The 23,894-nt window shown below is 33.0% G+C and overlaps 2 protein-coding genes across 11 annotated transcripts; one reads left to right on the top strand and one right to left on the bottom strand.

The window, feature by feature from the left end:
- The first annotated feature begins 407 nt into the window (after positions 1 to 407).
- LOC114349822 (F-box/LRR-repeat protein 14) lies at positions 408 to 23,778 on the top strand. Of its 2 annotated transcripts, XR_003655658.1 has the most exons (4): positions 408 to 547; positions 908 to 2,638; positions 3,693 to 4,280; positions 23,730 to 23,778. XR_003655658.1 is itself a non-coding variant. In XM_028300381.1 (3 exons), the coding sequence occupies exons 1-3, from the start codon at positions 530 to 532 to the stop codon at positions 3,945 to 3,947; spliced, it is 2,004 nt and encodes a 667-aa protein (XP_028156182.1). In that variant the 5' UTR covers positions 408 to 529; the 3' UTR covers positions 3,948 to 5,342. The 2 variants fall into 2 exon arrangements, 1 of the variants encoding a protein (XP_028156182.1); XM_028300381.1 differs by lacking the exon at positions 23,730 to 23,778 and having other exon boundaries at positions 3,693 to 5,342.
- On the bottom strand, positions 7,471 to 22,014 carry Hsf (Heat shock factor). 9 transcript variants are annotated; one of them, XM_028300371.1, is made up of 11 exons: positions 21,762 to 22,014; positions 20,829 to 21,287; positions 19,615 to 19,815; positions 19,190 to 19,379; positions 18,322 to 18,910; positions 18,070 to 18,138; positions 17,356 to 17,461; positions 14,087 to 14,152; positions 13,031 to 13,106; positions 11,660 to 11,737; positions 7,471 to 10,025 (listed from the first exon to the last, which is right to left on the bottom strand). In XM_028300371.1, the coding sequence occupies exons 1-11, from the start codon at positions 21,864 to 21,866 to the stop codon at positions 9,850 to 9,852; spliced, it is 2,115 nt and encodes a 704-aa protein (XP_028156172.1). In that variant the 5' UTR covers positions 21,867 to 22,014; the 3' UTR covers positions 7,471 to 9,849. The 9 variants fall into 9 exon arrangements, with proteins under 9 accessions (XP_028156172.1, XP_028156173.1, XP_028156174.1 ...); XM_028300372.1 differs by lacking the exon at positions 14,087 to 14,152 and having other exon boundaries at positions 21,762 to 21,986; XM_028300373.1 differs by lacking the exon at positions 18,070 to 18,138 and having other exon boundaries at positions 21,762 to 21,866.
- Positions 23,779 to 23,894: the final 116 nt, after the last annotated feature.

Consider the following 23,894-nt stretch of genomic DNA (forward strand, 5'->3'; position numbering starts at 1 on the left):
AATACAACTTCTCACTTAAAAAAACGCTATTTTTGTTTTCACCCACCAGAATGGGTGATAATGGGTAAAAACCGGGTTTAAACCCAAATCACCCAGTTTAAACCCAATCGGGTGAAATGGGTTTTTACCCACTACCCATCTCTACGTGCATGCCATCTCAAAAGAAAAAGAAACTTAATCATCAAGGAGTGCGATTGGCCGAAAATAGAATTTGTAAGAAGCCTGTATACGACACGAGGACACGTTTGCTAACTTTAATAGTGACTTTTTTCATACATTTTTTAGCAGTAATAACACTTACATTAGCGATCGCCATTTTTCTTTGAAGCGCTAATAATTCTATTTTCGGCCAAACTTTCCTATTAAATCTGTCAATCTGTCATTGTCATTGTCACCTGTGTAAATGTGTCAAAAAAAATCATCTGCTGCGAGCTGCGACTGCACGGAAGTGAATTCGCAAATCAATAATGCTATTATAAGTACCAAATTCTTGTGTTTCATCGACTCTTACAAAGCAGAATAGATCAACATGGATCTCCCATATGAGGTACGTATCAAGTAATATCTAAACTTTGAATACAAATCGTTTGTAAAACTATTAATCCAGTTTTCCTTGTTCGTATTTTACACCATAATTTTTCACGTGATTTTAGTAGTTTAGCCAACTGTCTTTGTATTCATTAATATGTACTAGACCTAGCATATACTTAGATAGGCTTCGTAACCGTAAATCGAACTTAATTTTACTGTATTTCTTTAAAAAATAAGATGTATAAAGAAACAGTGTACTTAAAGTATCGTATCTTTAAATAGCAGTTTAATTTCATTTAATCAGTATAGGTGCTTACCAATTATATGAAATTGAAATGTACCTTTTCTTAGTAAATAATTAAGCTATATCTTCCAGGTGTTGGTTTACTTATTTAAGTATTTACCAAGAGCAGATAGAAAAGCGGCAAGTGAAACATGTCGCGCCTGGTATATAGCTGCCAATGACAATTACTTTTTGAAGAGTAAATTAGTAACATTCCACAGAGGGGCATTTAATGATGAAGACCTATCAAAACTAAGTACATATGAAAATTCCTCAGTAATTTACCGCAATTACATGTTCTGCGATGTAGAAATATCAAGCAGACTCAATGGATTTTGGAACAAAATGGGAGAATTTATAAATTCATTGGAATTTGTGAAGGTTGATGTATGTGAAAAGGAATTTCTGTACATACTCCAAAAATGCCCAAACTTGGAAACACTTAATATTCATAGCTGCAAAGAAATCTTCATGTCTGGTCGATTACTAGGGGGTAAAACTGAAGTAGTGAAAAACCTTGATTATTTAAAATCCTTGAGCTTGACTAATAATAAGTATTTAACAGATGCCTTGTTAAACAGATTTGTAGTATCAGCACCATTATTGGAATTCTTGGATTTATCAGATTGTTCTTTGCAGTTCCACGCTGGGCTTATTAAAAGGTTTTATCCAATTGGCTCCAATGTCTTTGAAAATCCCTCTGAAAGTGTATTAACATTTTATTTCATAATGCAGTTCATTATATCTCGAGCCAAAGTACTTAAACAATTAATACTTTCAAACACTCTTATAGATGGTGTCGCTCTAAAATCCATAGCAGAGATTGAACACTTGAAACTAGAGACCTTAATTGTGCATTCCTGTGACCAGCTAACTAACAATGGCATCTTAGCATTGACAACACACCAAACCAGTTTAGTATCTCTTGATCTTGGGCTGTGCAGTAGAGTCACTGATCAATCTCTTGTTTATATATGCCAAAACCTTAAGAATTTGGAATGCCTTGACATTCAAAGGTGCCGTGCTGTTACCGATTTAGGTGCCATTGAACTGAGGAAACTGAAAAAATTGAATTCTTTAAACATAGCTCAATGTGACCTAATTACTAAAGTTGGCTTTGAAAAAGGGATATGTCATGAAGTAAATAATGAGCTTCAAGATTTGAATATTAGCGCACTTAATTTGGATCAAGAAACACTTATAATGATATCCGAAAAACTACCAAAATTAAAATTTCTGGACATAAGTTTCTGCCTCAATGGTGTTACAGATAAGTCTATTCAAGTTATATTAAAGAACCAAATACGTTTGAAAACTTTGAAAATGAGTTACTGTGACAAAGTCACAGATGCAGGCTTAACAGGTATGGGGAAAATGGAGGAAATCAATGACAACGTCCCAATAATGGCGCAATATTATGAATGTAGTAGTCATCATCATAAAATTCACTTAGGATCCAGAGCTGAGGAGGAGATTCTTAGAGATGCACAAAAAAAACGTGAGGTAATGCTTATGTGCGAGAAACTTACACTAGATTCCTCTACTGGATACTCATTGGCGCGCCTGAAATGCCTACAACACCTGGATATAAGTGGATGTAATAGAATCACAGATGTCAGTTTAACTTACACATTTAACTTCAAAGAACTGATTGTTCTTAGCTTGAGCAGGTGTCAACAAATATCACACGAGGGTATGGCACATCTAGTCAAAAATTGCCCAAGCATAGAATTATTTAATTTAATGGATTGCTACAATTTGAAAGATGAAGCTGTTGTGGAAATAGCAAAAGGTTTACATAGATTGGAGAACCTCGTACTAAAGGTATGTAATAAAAATCACTCTTATATTATAAAGGCGTTTGTTACTTCTTCGCGTCTAAACGGCTAGAGCGATTTGAATAAAGTTTGTTAATAACTTAGAGTAACATTAGAGGCTATACCTAATGAGGATCATTTCGATTTTTAGCTGTGAATGCAGATTTAAAGGGCTAAGAAATCCATAATATACAGTCCAAAAATTTTTGTTCTACAACAAAAAATTACGAAGTTATGGCCAAATTATTACTAAAAAAGTTTACTGAAAAATATTTTTTTTTAGCCAAACTATCAGTTTTAGAGAAAATCTTGTAATGACATTTATTCATCAGAATAAAGTAAGCTATCGATAGGTAATTTTTAAAAATAGAAATTGTGAAAAATATCGCAAAAAATCCATACGCTCATACGATTCAATGGAACGCGGAGACGCGATTGGGGTCTCCGCGGTGGTATATTTGGCGATTTATTCAAATAAAGTGTTCATAAGTGTTGTTAGAGTCATATCTTCTTCCAAGTAAAATGTAAAAATGTATAAGTATTAATTTATTTACTTCTAAGTTCAATAAGGTATAGCTGAGGCAGATACACTCTGCCTAGGCTACAAGATATTGCTATGAAGATCATTTCGATGTACACGCAATACCTACCTGTTATTTAGTTTTTCTGAGTTAAACCTACGTACCTACCTATCTATTCGCCGTTCCCATGGGCGGGCCAGCTGCTCCCTCCTAGAAATCTATTTAATCTTAGCCTAGAAGCTGGGTATGACTCCCCCGTCCCCCTTCCTCCCCCCAGGCCAGAAGCTAGGTAAGGCTGGCCCCTCCCCCCAGGCCAGAAGCTAGGTAAGGCTTGCCCCTCCCCCCAGGCCATAAGCATAAGCTGGGTATGACTCCCCTTCGGCCAGAAGCTGGGTATGAAACCCCTCCTATGCCAGAAACTGGGTATGACTTCATCAAACTCGATTCAGCAGAGAACAGCTTATAAATAAAGACGTCGTCGTACTCGTACCTACTTAATATTAATTTCGCAACACTTACCTACTTAATTTTTTATTTTAGGGCTGCAATCAACTGACGGACAAATCAGTGGAAGCTTTATATGCTCACTGTAAGAAGTTGCAGTTTCTGGATGTTCAAGGATGTCGCTACATAACACCGGAAGTGGCGTTCTCGCTTGGCAACTTGCGAACATTTCACACTCTTATAATATCAAAACCGAGATGTCCCTTGCCAGAAGAACCGAAGACCAACCCGCCACCACCAGCTCCATCATTTTTCCCGTCTTTGCTGAGGAAATTACGTTTAGTACACTAAATTCTTAATTGTAGCATTACAAGCACACATACATCGAGGCGTAAGTATATTTAGAAAAATATTTGTTTCTTTTTAACATTTTTATACATACTTATGTTTTAGTGACCGTGTCTCGACTCAGCAGTAGGTACCTATTTACTGCCTACTGGCATTTATGTTAATTATTAGAAAATGTATGATTTTTACAAAATCACTCACTATACGTAAATTATGTAAATCATCCCTATTTTGGGATTTTAAGTAGGTATATTACTGACGCAGCTGCGCAGTAAGTAAATGACATGATAAGATTATGTGAAAGCGACTTGATCAATCTGTTTATTGATGTTTAGATACATATTGTAGCTAATCTAAAATACTGGTAATGTCACCCTAAAAAAAAGTCTATTGATGAACGAGGTTGCTGCTGTTTGTCCAGCGCATTAGCAAAGTGAGGTACCCCAATGAGATGTGGACGGAGTCTGCAGCCCTAGGGAAGGAAAGTTGATGAATGTAGATTTTGTAACAGAAAACCCACTTGGGTTAGATAGGTAGGTACATGGCCAGGAATGGCGATATTATTGGAGAGCTTAAAAAATATATTAACTGTAAATGTCTATTAATCTGTAAATGAGTGTAAGTATTAAACTGTAGGTAAATGTATAAAAAGAGGCGAAATGTATTTGTTCCATCTGAAAGAAATGAAGATAAGATAATGGCAACTGCCATGAACTATAATGCATACATATTCAAATGTGAACATTTACAATACTTCAGCTCTCGATTTCAACAAGTCCAATGTCCGAGTGAAACGAAGCTGGAGACTGTAAATGTGACGTCACAGTACATTGAAATGTTCAGGGTCAGGCGCCTACTAAACAACATACAATTAAAATGGCTCGAAGTTTTTACGAAGACTAATGTATTTTATGTAAATTAAGTAGTAACATAAAAATGAGAAATATACAAAAACAATGTAAACAATTTTATCGTTATCATTCCGTTATCACTTAAATTATTTTAGATTTTGTATGACCTACGTAATGGACAAGTTGGATTTCTTTGTTCTTTCTTTGTTGTCACTTTCAATCTAAGCAGCCTTTTTTACTGACAATTTTAAATAAAAAGACATTAACTGTAGAGCTTTTTCGTCGATTTTTTAATAGATTCTTTATAATTTAATTTACCAGTGATATTCTTTTTTCTTAACTTATTTATTATTACTTAGTGTAGGTACTAATTTTTAAAATAGGTAATACAAATTTTTGAAATAACTGTAGGTATAACATTTTAAGTTCATTTGTTCATACATAAATACTAACGCTTTTCCATGTTGTACTAAAGCCATGTATTCATTAGGCAACATTTGTTTATAAACTGTTCATAAACAATGTTTCATAATGTTTCATCTTCTCTGTAAACAGTTTATAAACAGTCCATAAACATAAGTGATGAAACATTGTTTATGATACATGTTGCCGTGCTCCCCGCTATGAGTGGAGAGCAAGTGTGGACGGCCAAGTTTCAGAAACCTGTGTTTATGGTAAACTTGTTTCACACCTAGTCATAAACAGTTTATCAACAAATTAATGTTGCCTAATTAGGGTAGATGACCCACGCTGAACTGTCCCACCAAACTCAATGACAGGGGGGCGCTACCATCGTTCGACTATATGGTTTCCAACATAGCAAAAATCAGAACCAGCGATCCGGTATTGACGGTGGCGCCCCACTGTCAATGTCATGCATAGGACAGTTCAGTATTTTGGAACTATACATGGCTTAACTCTGTGTTGTGGAAACTGTTTAATTAAAACGTGTTCAATGGGGGCGTTTAGCCGAAAATAGATTGTTAGCAAAATGGCGATCGCCATGGCAACCACCGAAAACTTTAGCATATTTTCGGCGAGGACAAGTTTGCCAGCATCAAAAGTGACGTTTTCCCATCCATACATTTTTCTTACTAACGCTAACAATGCTATTTTCGGCCAAACGCCCCCATTAAAACGTTGGAACACTGACGGACGACCGCATAATTTTTGTAAATAACGGGACAAATTACTTCTCAGACTTTTTAAGAAGCAGCTGCACAAAACTTTACTTACCAACCTAGATGAATCTAGGCATAAAAAATAATATTCATTGATTACATTTTATGTAACTTAACTTTTTTTAGAAAATAATCAAAGTATAATTATTGTTGTTGTTATTGATGTTGTTGTAAATTAACCCATGAATGTTGTTGTAAAATAACACTTAGGAATGTTTCGTTTGATGGTCCTTCACACTATAATATTGGGGGGCCCAAATAAATACAAAACCACAGATTGTATTTACCTGTTAAATGACTATGATTTTATAATTCAGAGTGGAAATGAACTTCTTGTTACATAAAAAAATAATAAATTATTTATGTATCTTTGTTTATATTTACTTTAATGCAATGCTATTTTCATCAATAAGTAATAATTTATGTTTTTATCAATGTTATTTATGTTCCTTTGAGGAAATAGTTAAGTAGATACTGTGATAACATGTTTATTTTATGCTGTGAAAATCATTAAATAAATTATTGCATCATTTTTAGTGTTTTGTTGCTTTCCCCACCACTACAATAGGTATCAAATTTAAATCATCTCATCTACAGGATGTTAGGTAAATGGGTGTAGGTATAAGCCGACACTAGCCTATGTTAACATATAAATATAAATATAAATAAATGGTATGGTAAAGTCAGAAAATTGATATCATCATTTTAATTATTTTAATTTTCATACAAATCTGATTTTATAAATTTTATTTTGTATGAAAATTAAAATGATGATATCCTGATTCCTGACTTCCATATAAACCCATTTACCTAACATCCTGTATATATTTTGGTTAATAGCATAACTGGAAATAAAGGTTATTAGTTCTTTTTATATGACGTACCATCGATTTGATGACAGTTTCTTCAACTTTCTTTTCATGCAGGGAACCCAGAGGCGTGTTTTAGCTTCTTATGTCTTTACTAGCAGCACACTGGCACACTGGTAAAAAAAAACCTTGACTTGAGGTACCTACTTAACGTGGAGCTCTCGCTCGATGTTACTGAGCTGAGTTGTCACACTTCGAACGTAGACACCGTTTCAGGGAAGGGTACCTACAATTTCACCTTTTTTCGTGGTGTCCATGTTCAAATTTAGGCATAGCTACAAAAACTTTAAACGCGCGTTGAACACATCTTACACATCCATTGCCAGATTAAATGTCAATTTAAACTAATGTTCAAAGCGCGTTTAACTTTTTGTGGTAAAAGGGAATAAGTAGTTTAAAAATGAAAAAAAAAACTTTTTTATAATATTCAATACATTTATTTAAAAATAACTTATTATTAAATATAGGTATATTCTTATACTTTTATTACACACTAACAAACTTTGTTCATAATGAAATGTTATATACAATGTTATTATACGCTATAGATAGATATAAATAATGGCCAATATAAGTTCAGTCGAAATCGAATTCGACTTACAGCATTTACAAATTTATTCGTATGGTAAATCGTATTTAATACAAAGTAATTAAAAAATGAACTCATTTTTAATTGCTTACTCTCTAACATGATTACTCTCTGTGTTGAGAGACCAATACAAACATAATTATGTATGGAAGGACAATAAGGATACTTCGAAGCTTAGCTTACCTACTTATAGAATTGCCCGATAAAATAAGATCATCATCGTCAGAATACTGACCCCCTTACTAATAAAACTTACACGCTCGTTGAACAGCGTTTTAAAGTGACGTTTAGTATGGAAATGTCATTTTAAAACAGTGTTCAACTACTGTGTAACTTTTTATTAGTAAAGGGGTCAGAATGTATGATCGTAACATACTTACACAAAACTATACTCTGTGAGTAGGTAGTGTGCTAATTATTTAAAAAATCTGCATTCAAACCAGAAAAACAACAAGATATTCACATAAAAAGAAACAATACATATAAATGATAATTAAATCCAAATGAGTTGGACACAAAATTAAAAAGTTAAAATGCATTAAAATAATACTTTTCAAATTAAATGAATATTTATGATGATGCAAAATTTTAAGATTATTAAATCTACAATTTCACCAGTACCTATTCATTAATGAAGATAGGCACTAGCAGTGAAAACTGATGCTACGTAAATGGGCAAGTGATCAAAATTTAAATATAATCGTTTCGAGACTTTAAGAGTAGGTAATCCTAACAAGCAGCTATGTGGTATAAATTATTATACATTGATACATATTTACAAATAATAATATTATCCTACGACAAAATAATATTGCATGTGCCATATTGACTTTTTTGTACTAATTTATAGTCCAAAAAAATCTATATAAATTCACAAACGACGAAACTAGACCCACCAGTTTAGGATTTATTATTACAATTTTGCTTAACTATTCGTAAGTTAGTAAACAAACTAGTTTAGGGCCATTTCACTTTTCCTTTACAAACATTATGGAAATCTCACTAGGTCTAAAACGAGAAAAAATGCAGCCAAAATAATAATGAGTATTAGTTATAGATCTCGATATTCCATGAACTCTAAATCTAATTTCTTTCATACATTATACTGTGCCTAATTAAGTTGACTTGACACCTCTATTACAGTTACACTTGACCTGTCAACTTTACATTTTCTCGTATGAAACCCAATGAAACATTACATTATGTTATTCCGAATTTAAAGCAGTTAAACTGCATATTTCAGTACAAAATTAAAAGGCATGCACCATGCACAAAATACAATTAAACCGACTGGTAATTTGTGTTAAACATAAATTCAAAATAATCGTAATTTCTTGGGTCTCAATTCAGATTTTCAATCAACCAATAAAAATAAAATAATTGTCATTAAACAACGATATTATAAAAATGTACCATATCTTTATCGAATCTGCCTATCATCGTTTACAAAACTACTTTTATAACTTTATAGCCGTCTATTTCGGCACAGTCTTATATTATATTGCAGTCACATTATAACTCACATTTTTGTAATATCCATGTCTATTTAACAGCTAACTTTTAATTTATTATTGGCGTGACATGACGTATTGTTACAGTAGTAATACAAATTTATACTTATTGCACTATGAAGGTCAAAGCTGCATCAGAAAGTTTATAATTTAAATATATAAGGTACAGTATCTCTTATAATAAGCGGGGTAACTTCATATGGCCCGCTACTTGTGATGCTGACTCTACAAATAAGTCTAAAAGTTACATAGGTACATATCGACTATATTATATTTTTTATAAGGCACCTAAGCAAGATTTCTCTAAATAACATTTATCTTTTTTGATGATATTAATTTGTATTGCTAGCACTAGCCGACGCTAATATTACAGTATTTTATTGTTAATACAGTTGCGTAATTAATTGGACTCTTATCTCACTTTACCGATTCAATAAAAAAAAATTCAAATTCGAAATAATTATGATTTTAATGAAGTTTTTCTGTACTATGTATTTGAAACGCCTTTTGTAACAAAATTTTGAAAAACTTAAGATTTACTTGTTCAATATTATCATTTTTTTTTTTACTATTTACTATGGCCTTTAATCTCGTGGCGTTTGCCGTATAAATCTTCAAACAAAACATTTGGAACTTATAATTAATCAAAATCAACCATGCTTGTCCGTGTAATCCTAATGTGATTATCACACCAAAATCTTTAAATAATAAATTTTGAAACTGTACATAATAATATAGTTACTATGCAATAGTTACAAAAATTGACTACTTTCTAATGAGCAGATTGCGCCAATATAGGTACAATAACCAATTAATTTCTAATTTGTTGAGTGACTGCGTATTTTAGCCGACTGCAGAAAGTTTACTGGCCCGCCCGTCGCCTGCAGCGTCGTTCCTTCGTGACTCAGGACCGCCTGCTCATCGGGGACGGAACTTCCACTTGAGGAGTGTTTAACGTCGTGCTGGCCGGACTGGGTGACATGCAAGCGTCTTCCGTATTGTCACCCTCCAAATCTGGCATATTTATATACTCAAAGTCTGGAATATTTCCTGTATACGATATTAGCTGATTCCCTTCAACTGAAAGTCACCCAAGAAAAAACATATTGTCAGTAACCATACATAAATCGAGCCAAACACAGAGAATGCTTACATTATCAGAAAAATAAGTTTTTGTAACAATGACTTCAAGGGTCGAGTGACTATTTACCCCAATGGGTCTAGTCCGTAAGATTTTTTTTTTACATTTCATGTAATTTCAGATGTAAGTATCCTTGCTTTGTAATTTTACTTCGATTATGACTATTAAATGTTACAAATATTTTGATTGTAATGAATTAACACATAAATATAGAATAAAAACCATGCGAACATCATTTTAACCCCACACCAAATGCAAAAAATTGTTATGATCTTCACATCGTTACTTCTAATTATAAATTGTAAATACACCTTATATAATTATAAAGTACCATCTAAATTCTACTATAAAAAGCACGTTCGTCATATCGATCATAAATGTACAGCCTAAAATCGTTGAAATATGTAATTATTAGAGATTAAAATTATTAAGACAGTAAATTAGTCAAAGGGTTATTGTTATGCTCGATTTTCAGACACAAAAGCGTATTAAATGCACCATGAACTGCATTGACACTATATTGATCCATTTAAGAAAATATTATAAAAAAATACTTTTGTCAACTTTATTATAAATAGCCTAAATATTTATAATAAAGGCCAAACTATCAAAATATCATTATTTATAACTATAAGAAATGAACTGATGAACTTACAACTACCTAATACCTGTCTATTTTTAAGACCGCTACTAATATAATAAACAAAGTACTATATGATAAAAATAAATGTAACTTATCAACTTTTGAAAACGGACTAAATTCGAGTGCGGCACTACAATATTTATAATATAATATGCCATTCAAAAATTGTTTCCACTATAAAAAAGATCTGCCTAATTTATACGTGACTGAATCTGGGTTAGTAATAGCAGAAACTATGAATAAGATTTTTTTTTTAAGAGAATGGTTGATTTATCTTCGATCTGATTATTTGGATTAGTTCTGCACTTGAAATAATCCGAGTCAGTGATTTGACATTACATTAAGCGCTGTCACTTTACTGGTATGAAATAGTGTAGCCAGATACAAAATTGGTGTCAAAGTCGTTCAACGATAAGAAAAATAAATATCGTAACATAAATTGAGCCATGTCAGTCGCCTGTGGCGAAAACCTGACACCAGGGTAATATAAAATAGGACGATTTGAAGATATAATGTCTTATGTAGATTGAATCAAGGGCTATAATGTTGTTTTTTTATTATTATTTCGGAAAGCGTATTTATTACATAATATATTAATCGTTAATCTTAGATGGCAACTTAGATAAACTTATTAATAAAAATGACTGTAACATAATTTAAATATTCATGAATATGTACTATAGTTGAATATTTGGTTGTTTTGCATTTATAATGCTAAATATATTATGTATACATACTACGAACAAGCAACAATGCTAATATCACTTTACTGACTCGCATTATAGGTATTATGATTACAGTATTATGATTCTTTTTGATCCCTGTTTCAGTCACTATTGCTGCAAGTTATTTTATTTGACAAGCGGAACAAACTACATTCGAATCATGCACTAAAGTAAGTGTTTAAATAAAGTGCATTATTATTAGTACCGTCATCATCCGTACACTGGACCTCCACGTGTTCGTCTTCACCGTTTAGATCGGTAATCTCACCTTTCTGCTTCTTTGCTTTAATTAATAACAAAACATATTTTCTATAGTACACTTAGATAACATTAATTACAAATAAACCGTTAAGTTTCCTATTGTATAATCTTAATAAACTATCTATATTATTGTAATCCCTTACAACATTTCTAACATTCCACACACATCATGTCGCGACAAAAAACATTTTCAGAAGATTAACACTTTGTACGTCATATGATTTTGTGTGCGAAAATAAACTCTATTATGATAGTTATACAATCTAAATAACGAATAGGTACAATGTCGAAGCTTATAGTCTTTAGGAATATTCTGTTATTTTTTCGCAACAAAAGCTTTCATACTTCTCTCACATAACAAATCGATGTTATCAACCAGAATTTGGTAGAAAAATTAATATTTAAACCAGCATAAAACAAACAGGGGCTGATTTTCTGCAATACTTAACAAAATATTGATGCTGTCACGTGACTGTACTGGTCAGTTGTTGTAACATTCATACACTGTGATCGCATTACAGGAGTTATTGTCACTAGAACCGGATCTTCTGCCGCGACATCAACCGCTTGTGCCAGCCACGAGTTGTAACCACCACAATCATTATACCCCTTTACCAAAAATATCCAATTCGTCACATTAATGACGTTAACTAATTTCTTGCGAAAATCTTGAAAGTTCAGTAGGTAGCAGTAGTGACAGGCTACTTGCCAGTCGAGGCCTCACAGTTACCGATCAGCCAATCAAAATCAATCATCGGATACTGTTTTGTTGTATCTACAATTAACACAAATGTGAATAAAACTTTGAAATTATTTTACATGTCATAACTAAACCTTTTTGCAGCCCGCGGTTTAATGGTAAAGCGAAGATTAGCGTAAACGCTGGATTTCTTTTTTATGACGATTAGTATGAAAAATCTCTTGGTATTACTATCACTGCACAAGTAACCAGGACATATAAATTAATGAATCTCACTTTGTCACTGTGTGCATAGTTCATTATTAACGTCATTTTTCACATTTTAGTAGTATGTTATTTATTTATCTACTACACATTTTCGCTTTCCGATTAGAAGACAATTTTTTTTCCAAGTAGGTTTTTGAAATAGTGGTTTCTAAGTATATTTTTAAATGTAATACCAAACTTTTTATTGTATTGTTACATGCATAACATAAATAAACATTTTTTACAAATGCAGACATAATTTGGGATACATTGAGTTATTTGAAGTGACGATATAGATAAGGCGACCTATGACATGAGAGACTAAAAGAAAAGTAAATAATATAAGGGAGGACTGTATGGTCAACTTACCACCATTGGCCGCTTTCGTTCTATCATCCATAGTATTGTAAGATAGTCCATAGAAGGGATCGTCGGAACCAAATAGCTGAAAAAAAAGTTTTAATCATCATCAATTTATTCATTATCAAACCATGAAACGAAGGACAACACCATGAAGATGCGCCAAACGCCGATATCTCTGTAAGTACAGATTAGTTAGGTTAAAATTATACATTCCACTAAATATAATAATTAATCAATTGTTATATTCGGTAAAAATTACAATTGACGCCTGTTACTAGTCAGCAATACAAATACATCAAAATTATGGTTCATAAAAATGGATGTGTACGTCATTTTATATCTTATGTGTGTTTTACTGTCCGATTTTTATAATTCCAAACTAACGATAAGAAATAAGTATAAACGAGGTTACGAGTATTTCATAGGCATTTAATTCGAATCAACATTAAAATTAAATTAGGACAATGCCAAAATCAACAATATCAATACAACATAATGGAGTGGAGTCCGGAGACGAGCAAGCTAGCGATAATATAAGAGATTAATTGCATTTTCTTAGATTTTAAAGATATATTTTTTTTAATAAAAGAATTAACGAGTTAACCTTTTGTAAACGAGTGATACTGATGAGTGCGCGACGTAATGGAATTTGTGGAATCGCCATAAAAGGCGATCAAATCAGAATTTTGTCAAACTTGTTTGTAATTTAGGGTAGATAGTCACTCTTCCACTCCCACTTCAAAAGAAGAATACGAGCTCTACCGACTTTTAAATTTTATTTTCTTGGTTTAAGCTTGCTTTTGTAAGTACGTATTCGCAAGTCTGCCACGCGCAAGACTCTCCTTTCCATCTCTCTTGATATATGAGTAGCCGCCTCAAGGTATTCAAACTAAGAAACCTCTGGTTTGCTAGTTCGAGTCCTGTATACGGCAATGTAACTTTTTTTTTACTTGACGCGTTAAAAGTTTAAGTCACCTAAGTGGCTTGGTAATTCGTGTGATTATTGGAATATTGTGTAATTTTGAAACCAGTGTAATGATAAAGTATAATAATTTTATGTACCTTGTTGACAGAGTTTATGTCAGAGGGTCCTGCAAGCATATTCTGACAATTTGATGATGATTCCACCTTTTTAAATAATACATTTTCGTTATAGCAAAACTTTCATATTCGTAAATGGTAATTAAAAAACATCTGAATCCACAGCTTAAATCATTTGTAGGCAACAGTACCTCGATAAGGACACCCGCCAAACAAATGTAATTTTGAAAACAAATGTTCGAAGTACTCACTTTATGTGCCGTCATGATTAATTTTTATGAAAGACCTAACTCCTTCATTTTCTTATGTAATTGAAAATAACTTGTCTAAATAGCTGAGCAAAATAGTTAAAAGGAAATATGAACCTTACTGTGTTTATGTTTATCCTCCTACAGGGCATCGAGTAATACGACTGAAAAAAGTATAAGGTATATAAAAACATGCTGTCTTACTTACGCTCCCAATAAGTCTATTTTCTACTACATATTTACATTTATTCACTAAGAAAAACATGTTTACTTTAAAGTTAAAGCATTAGAGAAACTGAATTTCAGTTTACATGAGCGAAAATCACAATCAATCTTCTATGTCTACATTTTACCTAAATAAATAAATATAGCATTCAGGAAGCCACAAAGGGTTTCTATTGCCTTTAATTTTACATTTTTTCCACGTAATAGACTTATTAATTCATAAAGTACCACTTCCTTCCCCAAAAAATAATATTACCTTGTTTCCATTGATCAGAATACATACAAAGTAAATTAGGACGACATTCAATTGTTTAAAAATGTTAAAAATAGATGTCGAAGATAAGATACCCAAGACAAGACTCAAGAAAACTTTACAGAAAAATATTTATACAGAACGATCTTATTATATTATGCTATTGGCTGGTATAACAATAATACAGAATGTGTAATTTCAAATTCAATTATTTCAGAGTCTCAGCTAGTTAATGTTGCAGATTTAGTTTCCACGCGTGAAAAATTAACCTTGTATTGGTAGATGAAAGAAAATAGCATACAGGGTATAAATGGGAAATGAGCTTGGAGATAAGCCGTACAAAAATTGGTTAAACATATACAGCACGACATAGCAAATATTTTCAAATGTATTAACTCCGCAGCGGCTTTGAAAGTTAATGAGAATTAACATTCAAAATGTAAGTAACGAAAAAGCTTTGATTTCAATTGTGTAATTACCATTTAGGAATGGTAGATACACATGGTGTAAGAGACAGGTTAATAAAAACTTAAACCATGAACACGGATCACATTCCCGAATTCACACACGGAATTTCACATTTCCGTAATTTAATTTACTTTTTTTCTCTTTTTTTTAATACACAAAATACTGATTCTGGAGTATTGGAGTGACTTTCAGTATTTAGTTTTAAAATTTTGCAAGTAATCAAGTATTTTTCTCAATTCTATTGTATTTTTAGTGTAAAATGGCATAGTTAAACATTATTTTACATTATAAATATAATCAGTTTTTTAAATTGCGAGAATGTCGTGAATTTAAATAGCAGATTTGACTACTTTCACCAAAGAATTATGATCTGAATTAAAAGTTTAAACATTTACCAACCTATCCTTTACACCCTGTATAATCCACGATTACTAATTAAATATGATGATAAGGAATAAAGTTGTGCATAAATACTCTTTACGTAATGTGAGTTTGTATCAATTTCTCCCACCTATTTGGATAGTTGTACCGATTCAGGTAATAGATCATAGAATCCACTTTGCATTTATTGGTTTTGAGTGCCAAAATCATTGTTAAAAATTAAAACTGTCTCTATCTCTAGATACAAACGATGAGCGAGCATAGAGATTACCACCACGCACCACGTTGGCACACTAGTTTGTTTTATTTCTATGTTGTTTTACTTTAATTTTCGTATGATCATTGATTCTTACTTTGAATAAATTCTATTTTTTTCTAATGGGTAAAGTTAGTGACTTCTCCACAAAGTCAAAATAGGCTATCGAAATACAAAGTAACTTTCACGAAACATGTTTGCTTTATGTGGAGGCTCATAACACGGTAAGATAATCCTATAAAGCTGCGATGAGCAAATTATCGGCAAGTTCTACTGGTTATTTTGTTTTGTAGATGACGCATTGTTATTGAAACTTGGAACGAACCCCAAATTGCTAGTAGGAATGGACTAACTAGCACGTTAATAGTTTGATTGAAGATTACCTCATACAAAAAAAACTTTGTATATCAGAAATGTGAGGATAGCTACAATAATTATGGCACATAAATATCTTAAATTTTTATTGCTATTGCATAGCAAAGTTATTAAAATCAATCGTGTTGCTATGGATACAGTTGAGGTAAACTGAAAACAGGTTTATATGCCAACAAAACCCAACATAATTAATTAATGTTCAAGAAAAAAACTCGTTTAGAGTAAAATATCGAATTCTCCTTGTTCAACAATTCAAAGGAGGCACGGCGGAAATCGCAGTTTAATTTATGCGGAATTTAAAATATACACAAATGTGAACTTGAATCGAAGTTTGACATCGGTTCATTAACATTACCTACACTGTATCAAATCAAATGAATGAAACTAATATAAAGGATCTTTATTGATATAAACAGGTAACAAACAACCTGCGTCACAAATTAGGTAATCATGAAAGTCGCCGAGATACAATATCGCGAAGTCGACCCACAATGTTGAAGTTACAGCTGTGTGCGTGTAAAATTGCCTGGGTTCCGAGCAATTTCACACGCACACACACGACGCCGCACGAGGTCCCTACACGTTGGCTGCAACGTGACTCGGAGCTGCGTTGCCAACATGCCAACAGAAGCGTCATTGTTTACATCGAGCTGCGCAAGTGTGTGCGTGAGTTGCCGTTCGCTCGATGTAGGGGGGTGTGAAATAAACGCGCGAAATACGAATTCCTATCAGTGGACATTGCTCCGTCATACAGTAACAAGTTAGCCTTGTATATTATAAAAAGCGTTAAAACTAATGTTTGAACTTGTTCCTACAATATATTTAGATCTGTTGTACGTATTTAATATTTTGTATTTATATTGGCCTAGGTTAAATACTTTTGTAGCACTATGATCAACCTGATGTTTACGACTTAGTTAATTTTTACAAAACAAATAAAACTTTTGATTGATTATGAAAAAGTTATTAAATTTTGTTGTAACGGTGATTATGCACAATTCTTTATTACAAGTATTAGTTTATTATGACGAAACTTATGAATGAAAACGAACTGTAGATGATAAAAAATAATATTGGTTCTTACCCCCATCAACGTGTTGGTGTCAAAAGCATAAGAATCACTTCGCAAAAGTTCCCTTAGTGACTCAAGATCTGTTTGCATTGAATCCAAATGGTCATCTATGTCATTTCTGAAACATTACAACAATCGATTAGACAAGAACCTTAGTGGTTTAATTAAAAAAAAACAGCATTGATTTATAAATTGCCTAAAGCATAAATACCTTTTTTTCTTCCTTATTGGAAGTGGATAAAAATAATAATGACCTTTGATACATTGAGATAATGAAAAACGTTTATACTATCTCTTTTTACACCAAAACCATGTTAATTAATTTAACAATTAAATATTAAATTAGACTACGTTTTTAACAGCACCCGTAATAAAAATTAGTCAGTATCATTGGTTCAAAAACTACGTGTTCAAGCATTTCATTGCCGAATTAATTATATTAGCATGAAGAGTAGCCGCAGCACTGTTCTTAACAAAGCCTATAAGTATGTGAGATTCAGATATTTAGCAATTTTCGTTGTGGAAAGTATTTTTAGTATAGTATTGTTTATTATCATAATTCAGTACTATCCATCATTCGTAGAAATTTTGTAAGTTCAGTATAGATACTTATAGACAAGAAGCAGATATTACATTTTAAGAACAACGTAACATGTGTCAAAATATCAATAAATATTTATAGCATTTGCCAACAGTGTTATTCAAAAATACTGGTTATTCACATACTTGTTTGCATTTGTTCCAAATAGAGAAGCAAAGTCTTCTCTGTTTATGCCGATGTTATCTCTTCTATTCCTGAATATCAAATAACAATCACTTTACATACAATAATGATAAAATTACCAGTCAGCCATTTTCCTTGGTGATAATTAATAACCCAATTAAAAGTTTGACCTTTTTTGAAAGTTTGAAATAATTGTTTAAGTATAAAATAAATAAATATATTGGATATTTAACAAGAGTTCAAGACAAACATACCTTGATTGGTATCTATTTACATTAGTGTTGTTATTGATAGTAGCCAAAGTCATATTATTCCAGTCCAAGTCATCCTGAAGTTCCGTCTTGATATCAGCTAGGTTCAAATTCATATTCTCGTTGTTTTTAGCTTCTTTTTTGGACTTCTTAGAACTCTTGGATGTTGCTGCTGGTTTTTCTATTTTAATATTAAGACCAGTACCCAACATTTTGTCCTTGGAAGGTTTGCAAATATCTCCAGACAGTAATGTATCCTGCAAATTCTGCACAGCGATATCCTCTGCTGTAGCCAAGCCAGCGTCGCTCACAGAGTCGTCACTGGCGAATATCTCAGCAGGAAGTTTCAAATCTGCTGATGGGTTCATAGAATTAAAGTTTGCAGAATTCATCATGCTTCTTGCATTTTTGTGTCCATTAACTCTTGCTTTAGGTTTGGACGTTCCAGGTGAAGCCATCACATTGTTAACTACTTGTCCAGGTGATGTAGGATCAGCTACTGGCGAGTTGACGACAGGTAAGGTTTCCGTCGTGTTTAAGGTATTCCCATTTGTCCTGTTTGCTGGATAGAAACGGATTGATGCAGCTCCATCTGCAAAAAGTATTTTCTTTAACATTAAACATAGCACTGATTTTAAACTATTGAATTAAATTGTACTGTCTCTTTTGTGTGTACATATTTCTTTTTCATTTCTGTACATTAAAGTGTTAATTTATCTATCTATTGAGTTTTACTGGGAATTTATGTGTTGTGTATGTGTTACGTATGTGTTACTTACAAACTGTCGCCACAATCTCGGCAGTGCAGTAGCATGGCTGCATAGATGACTACATAGTATTGAGTATATTTTAACAATTTTTATAATAATACCTGTCTCAACATCATCTCCATCTTCCATGGTAACTTGGTACTGCAATGCCGAGGGGTCAGTAGGGCTAGGGTAAGTTGTAATACCGGGAACATCAATCGAGACATAATTAGCAGCATCCAAGGGATCTTGAGACGCATCATTGTGGCAAATATCATCATGGACAAGTTCATGAATCGTGGGGCCATCTTCCTGCAAACCAATAAAAATAACAAATGAAAAACTGTTGAAACATTGTAAAACAAATAAAAAAATATAATTAAAAGATTGGTTACATTAAATCCTGTGATAATTATTAAAACCCAAGCTAGGTTTTGTATGTTTAAAATTTTAATACATATTTCAACTAATTGTTCATTCGTTTCAGCCAAATGACATCCATTGCCGGACAAAGGCCTCCCCCAATAAAATAAATTAATAAAAGTACCAAATTATTTTCTTCATTCAATTCTTCAAGAAGGCCATCTTTGTCCAATTTGATATTTTTCGCCTTGTTGGGATAGCCATCAAGTGTGTTGTGTGCTGCGCTATTAATCATCAACTGGTAAGGTCTCTTTACTCCAACATTGTTGCCACCAGGAGGAGGTGGTCTTGCAGGCTGCACCAATGACATCAGGAATTGGATTAACTGGAATGAAATAAAAAATTGACCATTATTTTTAGTTTTTACCTCGTGTCATTTCAAAACCCAGATGTTTCAAAAAATCTGAAAATGAATTTTCAACGGATCAAAAAATCATGGCCTTGGCCTGTCAACTGCATTAGTATTTTAAACAATCACATCACTCAAGGAAGCTGAGTAATATTGCAAACTAAATTAAGATATTTATAATTAGTATACTGATTTAAATCAGTCAATTGCTATACAATACTGATTATTTATGATTTATTCATCGCCATTTTGTTTTATCATGACATAAATCGTCTTTCGGCATCCAAAATCGCAAACATAGCGTCTTTTACGAAAACCAGATTTTTATGTTATTCAATTCCGTTTTAATTGGATTTCAACCTATACTTAACTCTTTGGCTGATATTGGCTTAATTATTGTCACCAGTTTTAAATTTCATTAGCCATATTTTGAACCTTATTACTGTTTTAAAGGTCCAATGAAAAATATGAATGTTTATTTTTTTTAAATCTACTCTGGTCCTGATATTATCGCGAGTCATCCAAAACCGCGAACATAATTTCCCGCCAGAACCGCAAACACGTCAGTTCCTCAGTGCCGAATAATCACCATAAAAGCGCCACTGCAGTATCACAATCGTTCGTTCGTTCGTTTCAGCCAAATGACGTCCACTGCTGGACAAAGGCCTCCCCCAAGGTTTTCCACACTGGAAGACGTAGCGTGGGCAGGCCTCCTACTAGGTGGACCGACGATCTGGTATCACAATCATACAAAGATTTTTGTCCCCTGTAAAATTTTACCAATTATAAATCTGCGGAAGTCAATGCCGAACAACGATAAACTTCTAGGAGCAGACATGTTAATGGCTCCAATAGGGATTTTATAAGTTGTGAATTGTGACAAGTGTTTGATAAGAGAGTTCATCTTTGTCAGTAACAAAAATCTCATTATCACTTGTCACTAAACCATTCACAGCCAGGCTTAGTAATTAAATATTTTATCAACTTACATTGTTAACAATTTGCTGTTGCTTGATGTGTTTTTGACGAAGAATTGCTACCTCCCTCCACAGGGCTTCATTCTCTTGCTTCATGGCACTAAATTTTGCATCAAGTGTTTCTTGTTTACCTTTCATCTGTTTTACATCAGCAAGAACTTTGTTCATGAGCTCAGGTTTAAGAAGTATCTTCTCACCACTTTCACCACTGGTCACAATAGATTTGGGATTTGCTATCTTTCTTTTAATATGCTCCAAAAGATAAGCATGACCCCTCATGAAGCAGTGATGGGAAAACTCAATTTCATCTTTTTCATAGCGTAAACCTCCATTCTCTACAGATGTTATTTTATGAAATCCATACATATTTAATTGCCTTATAAAACTTGCCATATTATTGTGTTTGTAATAAAGGGGTAACAGTTCCCGAGCGAAATCTGCTTGGTTTTTTATTACAAATGTTTTTCCTCCCTGAAATATTAAAAAAAAAGTTTAAATGAATCCTACAATCCTGCCCAACGGAGGAGTTTTGTTGCAAAATAACTTTTATTAAAAGTGCGTAAGATGGCACAGTGTTTAGCCTAATTTGTCGTCTGTACAAGTGTCATTTTAATAAACATACGATTTTACCCATAAATTTTCAGAACATTAATTGAAGTCTGATGAAAACTAAACCTAAATTTTAGATTTATCCGAACATAAGGTCAATATGTTAACCAATTTCCTAAGCAGAGCTGAGAGCATGGATTAAAACGTGACTAGATATTTATGTATTTATGTCGGCAATCAGTGACGGGCCGTCAGCTTAAATCAAAATTTTAGGTTGTTTTCGTAATACTTTCTACATGTAATAAATCAACATTATAGTAACTATACACTATAATGTGATAATTTGATAAATACTTGACAAAACATAATACAAAAACAAACAAATTAAGTACTTACGGGGCTCCATGAAATCAAATGATTCGTCTCAGTATCATTGACCAGTTTCCACAGTTTCCCAAGAAAAGCAGGGACACTAGCACCTATTTCCACAACAGACCGCATTTTAATAACGGAAATAAGTATTAATAGGAGAACTTTTTGCGTTTTTTTTTACTGTAATAGCGATAAGATTCCTTTTGTACACATCAATAGTTATCGTTCACGAATCGCCATTTATTGCACCACCATACACATTGACAAAAAACCAGCCATGAATACACTCACACATAAACATTCGCGATACACATACATTGTGCCAACATAATAATTTAAACCACCACAGAGTAACAAGTAGAGTTCGTAGCCCGCGGGCAACGTCATCTTATCCACAAAAGACAGTGTCAGTGTGAAATTAAACAAAATAAAAATGAGTGGAGGATTGGCTCGGCTCATTTTGAAGTCATATTCGGTTGTCTACGCTCCACCCAGCGCCCATCTGCTGCTTCAAAGGCTTTGGACCAAAGCCCGAAATCTTTCAGTTCGAGCTGCAAAATCGTTTGCTGATCGTTTCTGAGTCCGTACTCCGTAAACGTCAAGTATTAGTAAGGTGACCTTGCACCGCATTGCACCGTATCCTTTTCTTTCTCAAAGCGATAAATCGATACTTAGAATCGATTTAATGGTTTTAAACCATTTTTAGGGTTCCGTAGTCGAATGTCGGTTTTGTCATCAAACACATACGTGTGGGGTATCTATGGATAGGTCTTCAAAAATGATATCGAGGTTTCTAAAATACTTTTTTTCTAAACCGAATAGTTTGCGTGAATCTAAAAAAAAACATTATACTATAAAAACTACCAACGAAAATTGTTTTGAACGAGATCTAGTAAGTAGTTTTTTTTTAATAACTCGTAAATCGTAACCGCTTATTACCGCGTAATCTTTCATACAAATAACTTAAATAAAAAAAAAATTTTTTAATTTCATAAATCAATGGTACGGAACCCTTTGGGCGTGAGTCCGACACGCACTTGGCCGGTTTTTTTTCGAAGTTTTTCGTCAAGCGAGAACACATTGGCCATCTAAAAAAAGTATGCAGAGGAGAAATAATTAAAGATTTTCCAAAAATGAAATGAACACAATATTTTATGTATTTCAACTCCCATTTAAGAAACATAAAAAAATAATGATTTTTAAAATTTATCAATCAATATAAAAAAAAACTAGACCCTGAACATACCTTTTTTTTTCAGTTTTTAGATGCAGTCATTATCAGTCATTATCTAAAAACCGATGTTAATACCTTAATTAGTTACTTGTTTTCTTTACAGTTAATTGTTACCAGTACTTAAACTAATCTATAGAGACTTNAAAGACTTACAAAATCTAAATACTAAAGTATTCTAGTATTTAAAATATCGAGTCGATATAATTTTATCTTTATTACAACACTAATGTAAATTCAACAAATCACTGCACTGGTTGACTTCATACTCTCTAATCTGTGGTTGACTGATGAATGACGGACGGACGGACTACGGAGCTCGCTCGCATCGACTCACATCGACTCGCACAGATCGACTCGTCGCACAGTGGTCTGAAAATGAAGCTCCCATACCATAGAAACTTAATGTCAGAAATTAATAAATAAAAATATGCATTGTGTTTAGTATACCTCCCTTTGTTTTACTAATATAGTATGAAGGGTATGAGTACCTCCATGTGTGAGAAAAAAAATATTTTATTTTTTTTTGTATGGAAAAAAACACTTAAAGTGGATTTTTTTTAAACTGAATAGAACTGAAGGGCTGGTACTCACATGAGCTATTGCACCATACATGGCGATCAAGATGACATACAATTCTTGTGCCGTTGGTTGCCGCTTTGCACGTAGNAGAGACTTACAAAATCTAAATACTAAAGTAAAGTATTCTAGTATTTAAAATATCGAGTCGATATAATTTTATCTTTATTACAACACTAATGTATAGTTCCAAAATACTGGACTGTCCTGTCGATGACATTGACAGTGGGGCGCCACCGTCAATACCGGATCGCTGGTTCAGATTTTTGCCATGTTGGAAACCATATAGTTGAACGATGGTAGCGCCCCCCTGTCATTGAGTTTGGCGGGACAGTTCAGCGTGGGTC

This window comes from Ostrinia furnacalis, unplaced genomic scaffold (assembly GCF_004193835.3).
Source record: "Ostrinia furnacalis isolate ACB-3 unplaced genomic scaffold, ASM419383v2 OfSCF0710, whole genome shotgun sequence".
NCBI classification, from domain to species: Eukaryota; Metazoa; Arthropoda; class Insecta; order Lepidoptera; family Crambidae; genus Ostrinia; species Ostrinia furnacalis.

Coding starts and splice junctions, on each gene's coding strand:
- LOC114349822 (XM_028300381.1), top strand. Junction 2,639..3,692: donor TGGAGAACCTCGTACTAAAG/GTATGTAATAAA, acceptor TTTTTATTTTAG/GGCTGCAATCAACTGACGGA.
- Hsf (XM_028300371.1), bottom strand. CDS start 21,866: ATGCGGTCTGTTGTGGAAATAGGTGCTAGTGTCCCTGCTTTTCTTGGG. Junction 18,911..19,189: donor TGGAGATGATGTTGAGACAG/GTATTATTATAA, acceptor TACTTTTTGCAG/ATGGAGCTGCATCAATCCGT. Junction 13,107..14,086: donor ACATAAACTCTGTCAACAAG/GTACATAAAATT, acceptor CTTTTTTTTCAG/CTATTTGGTTCCGACGATCC.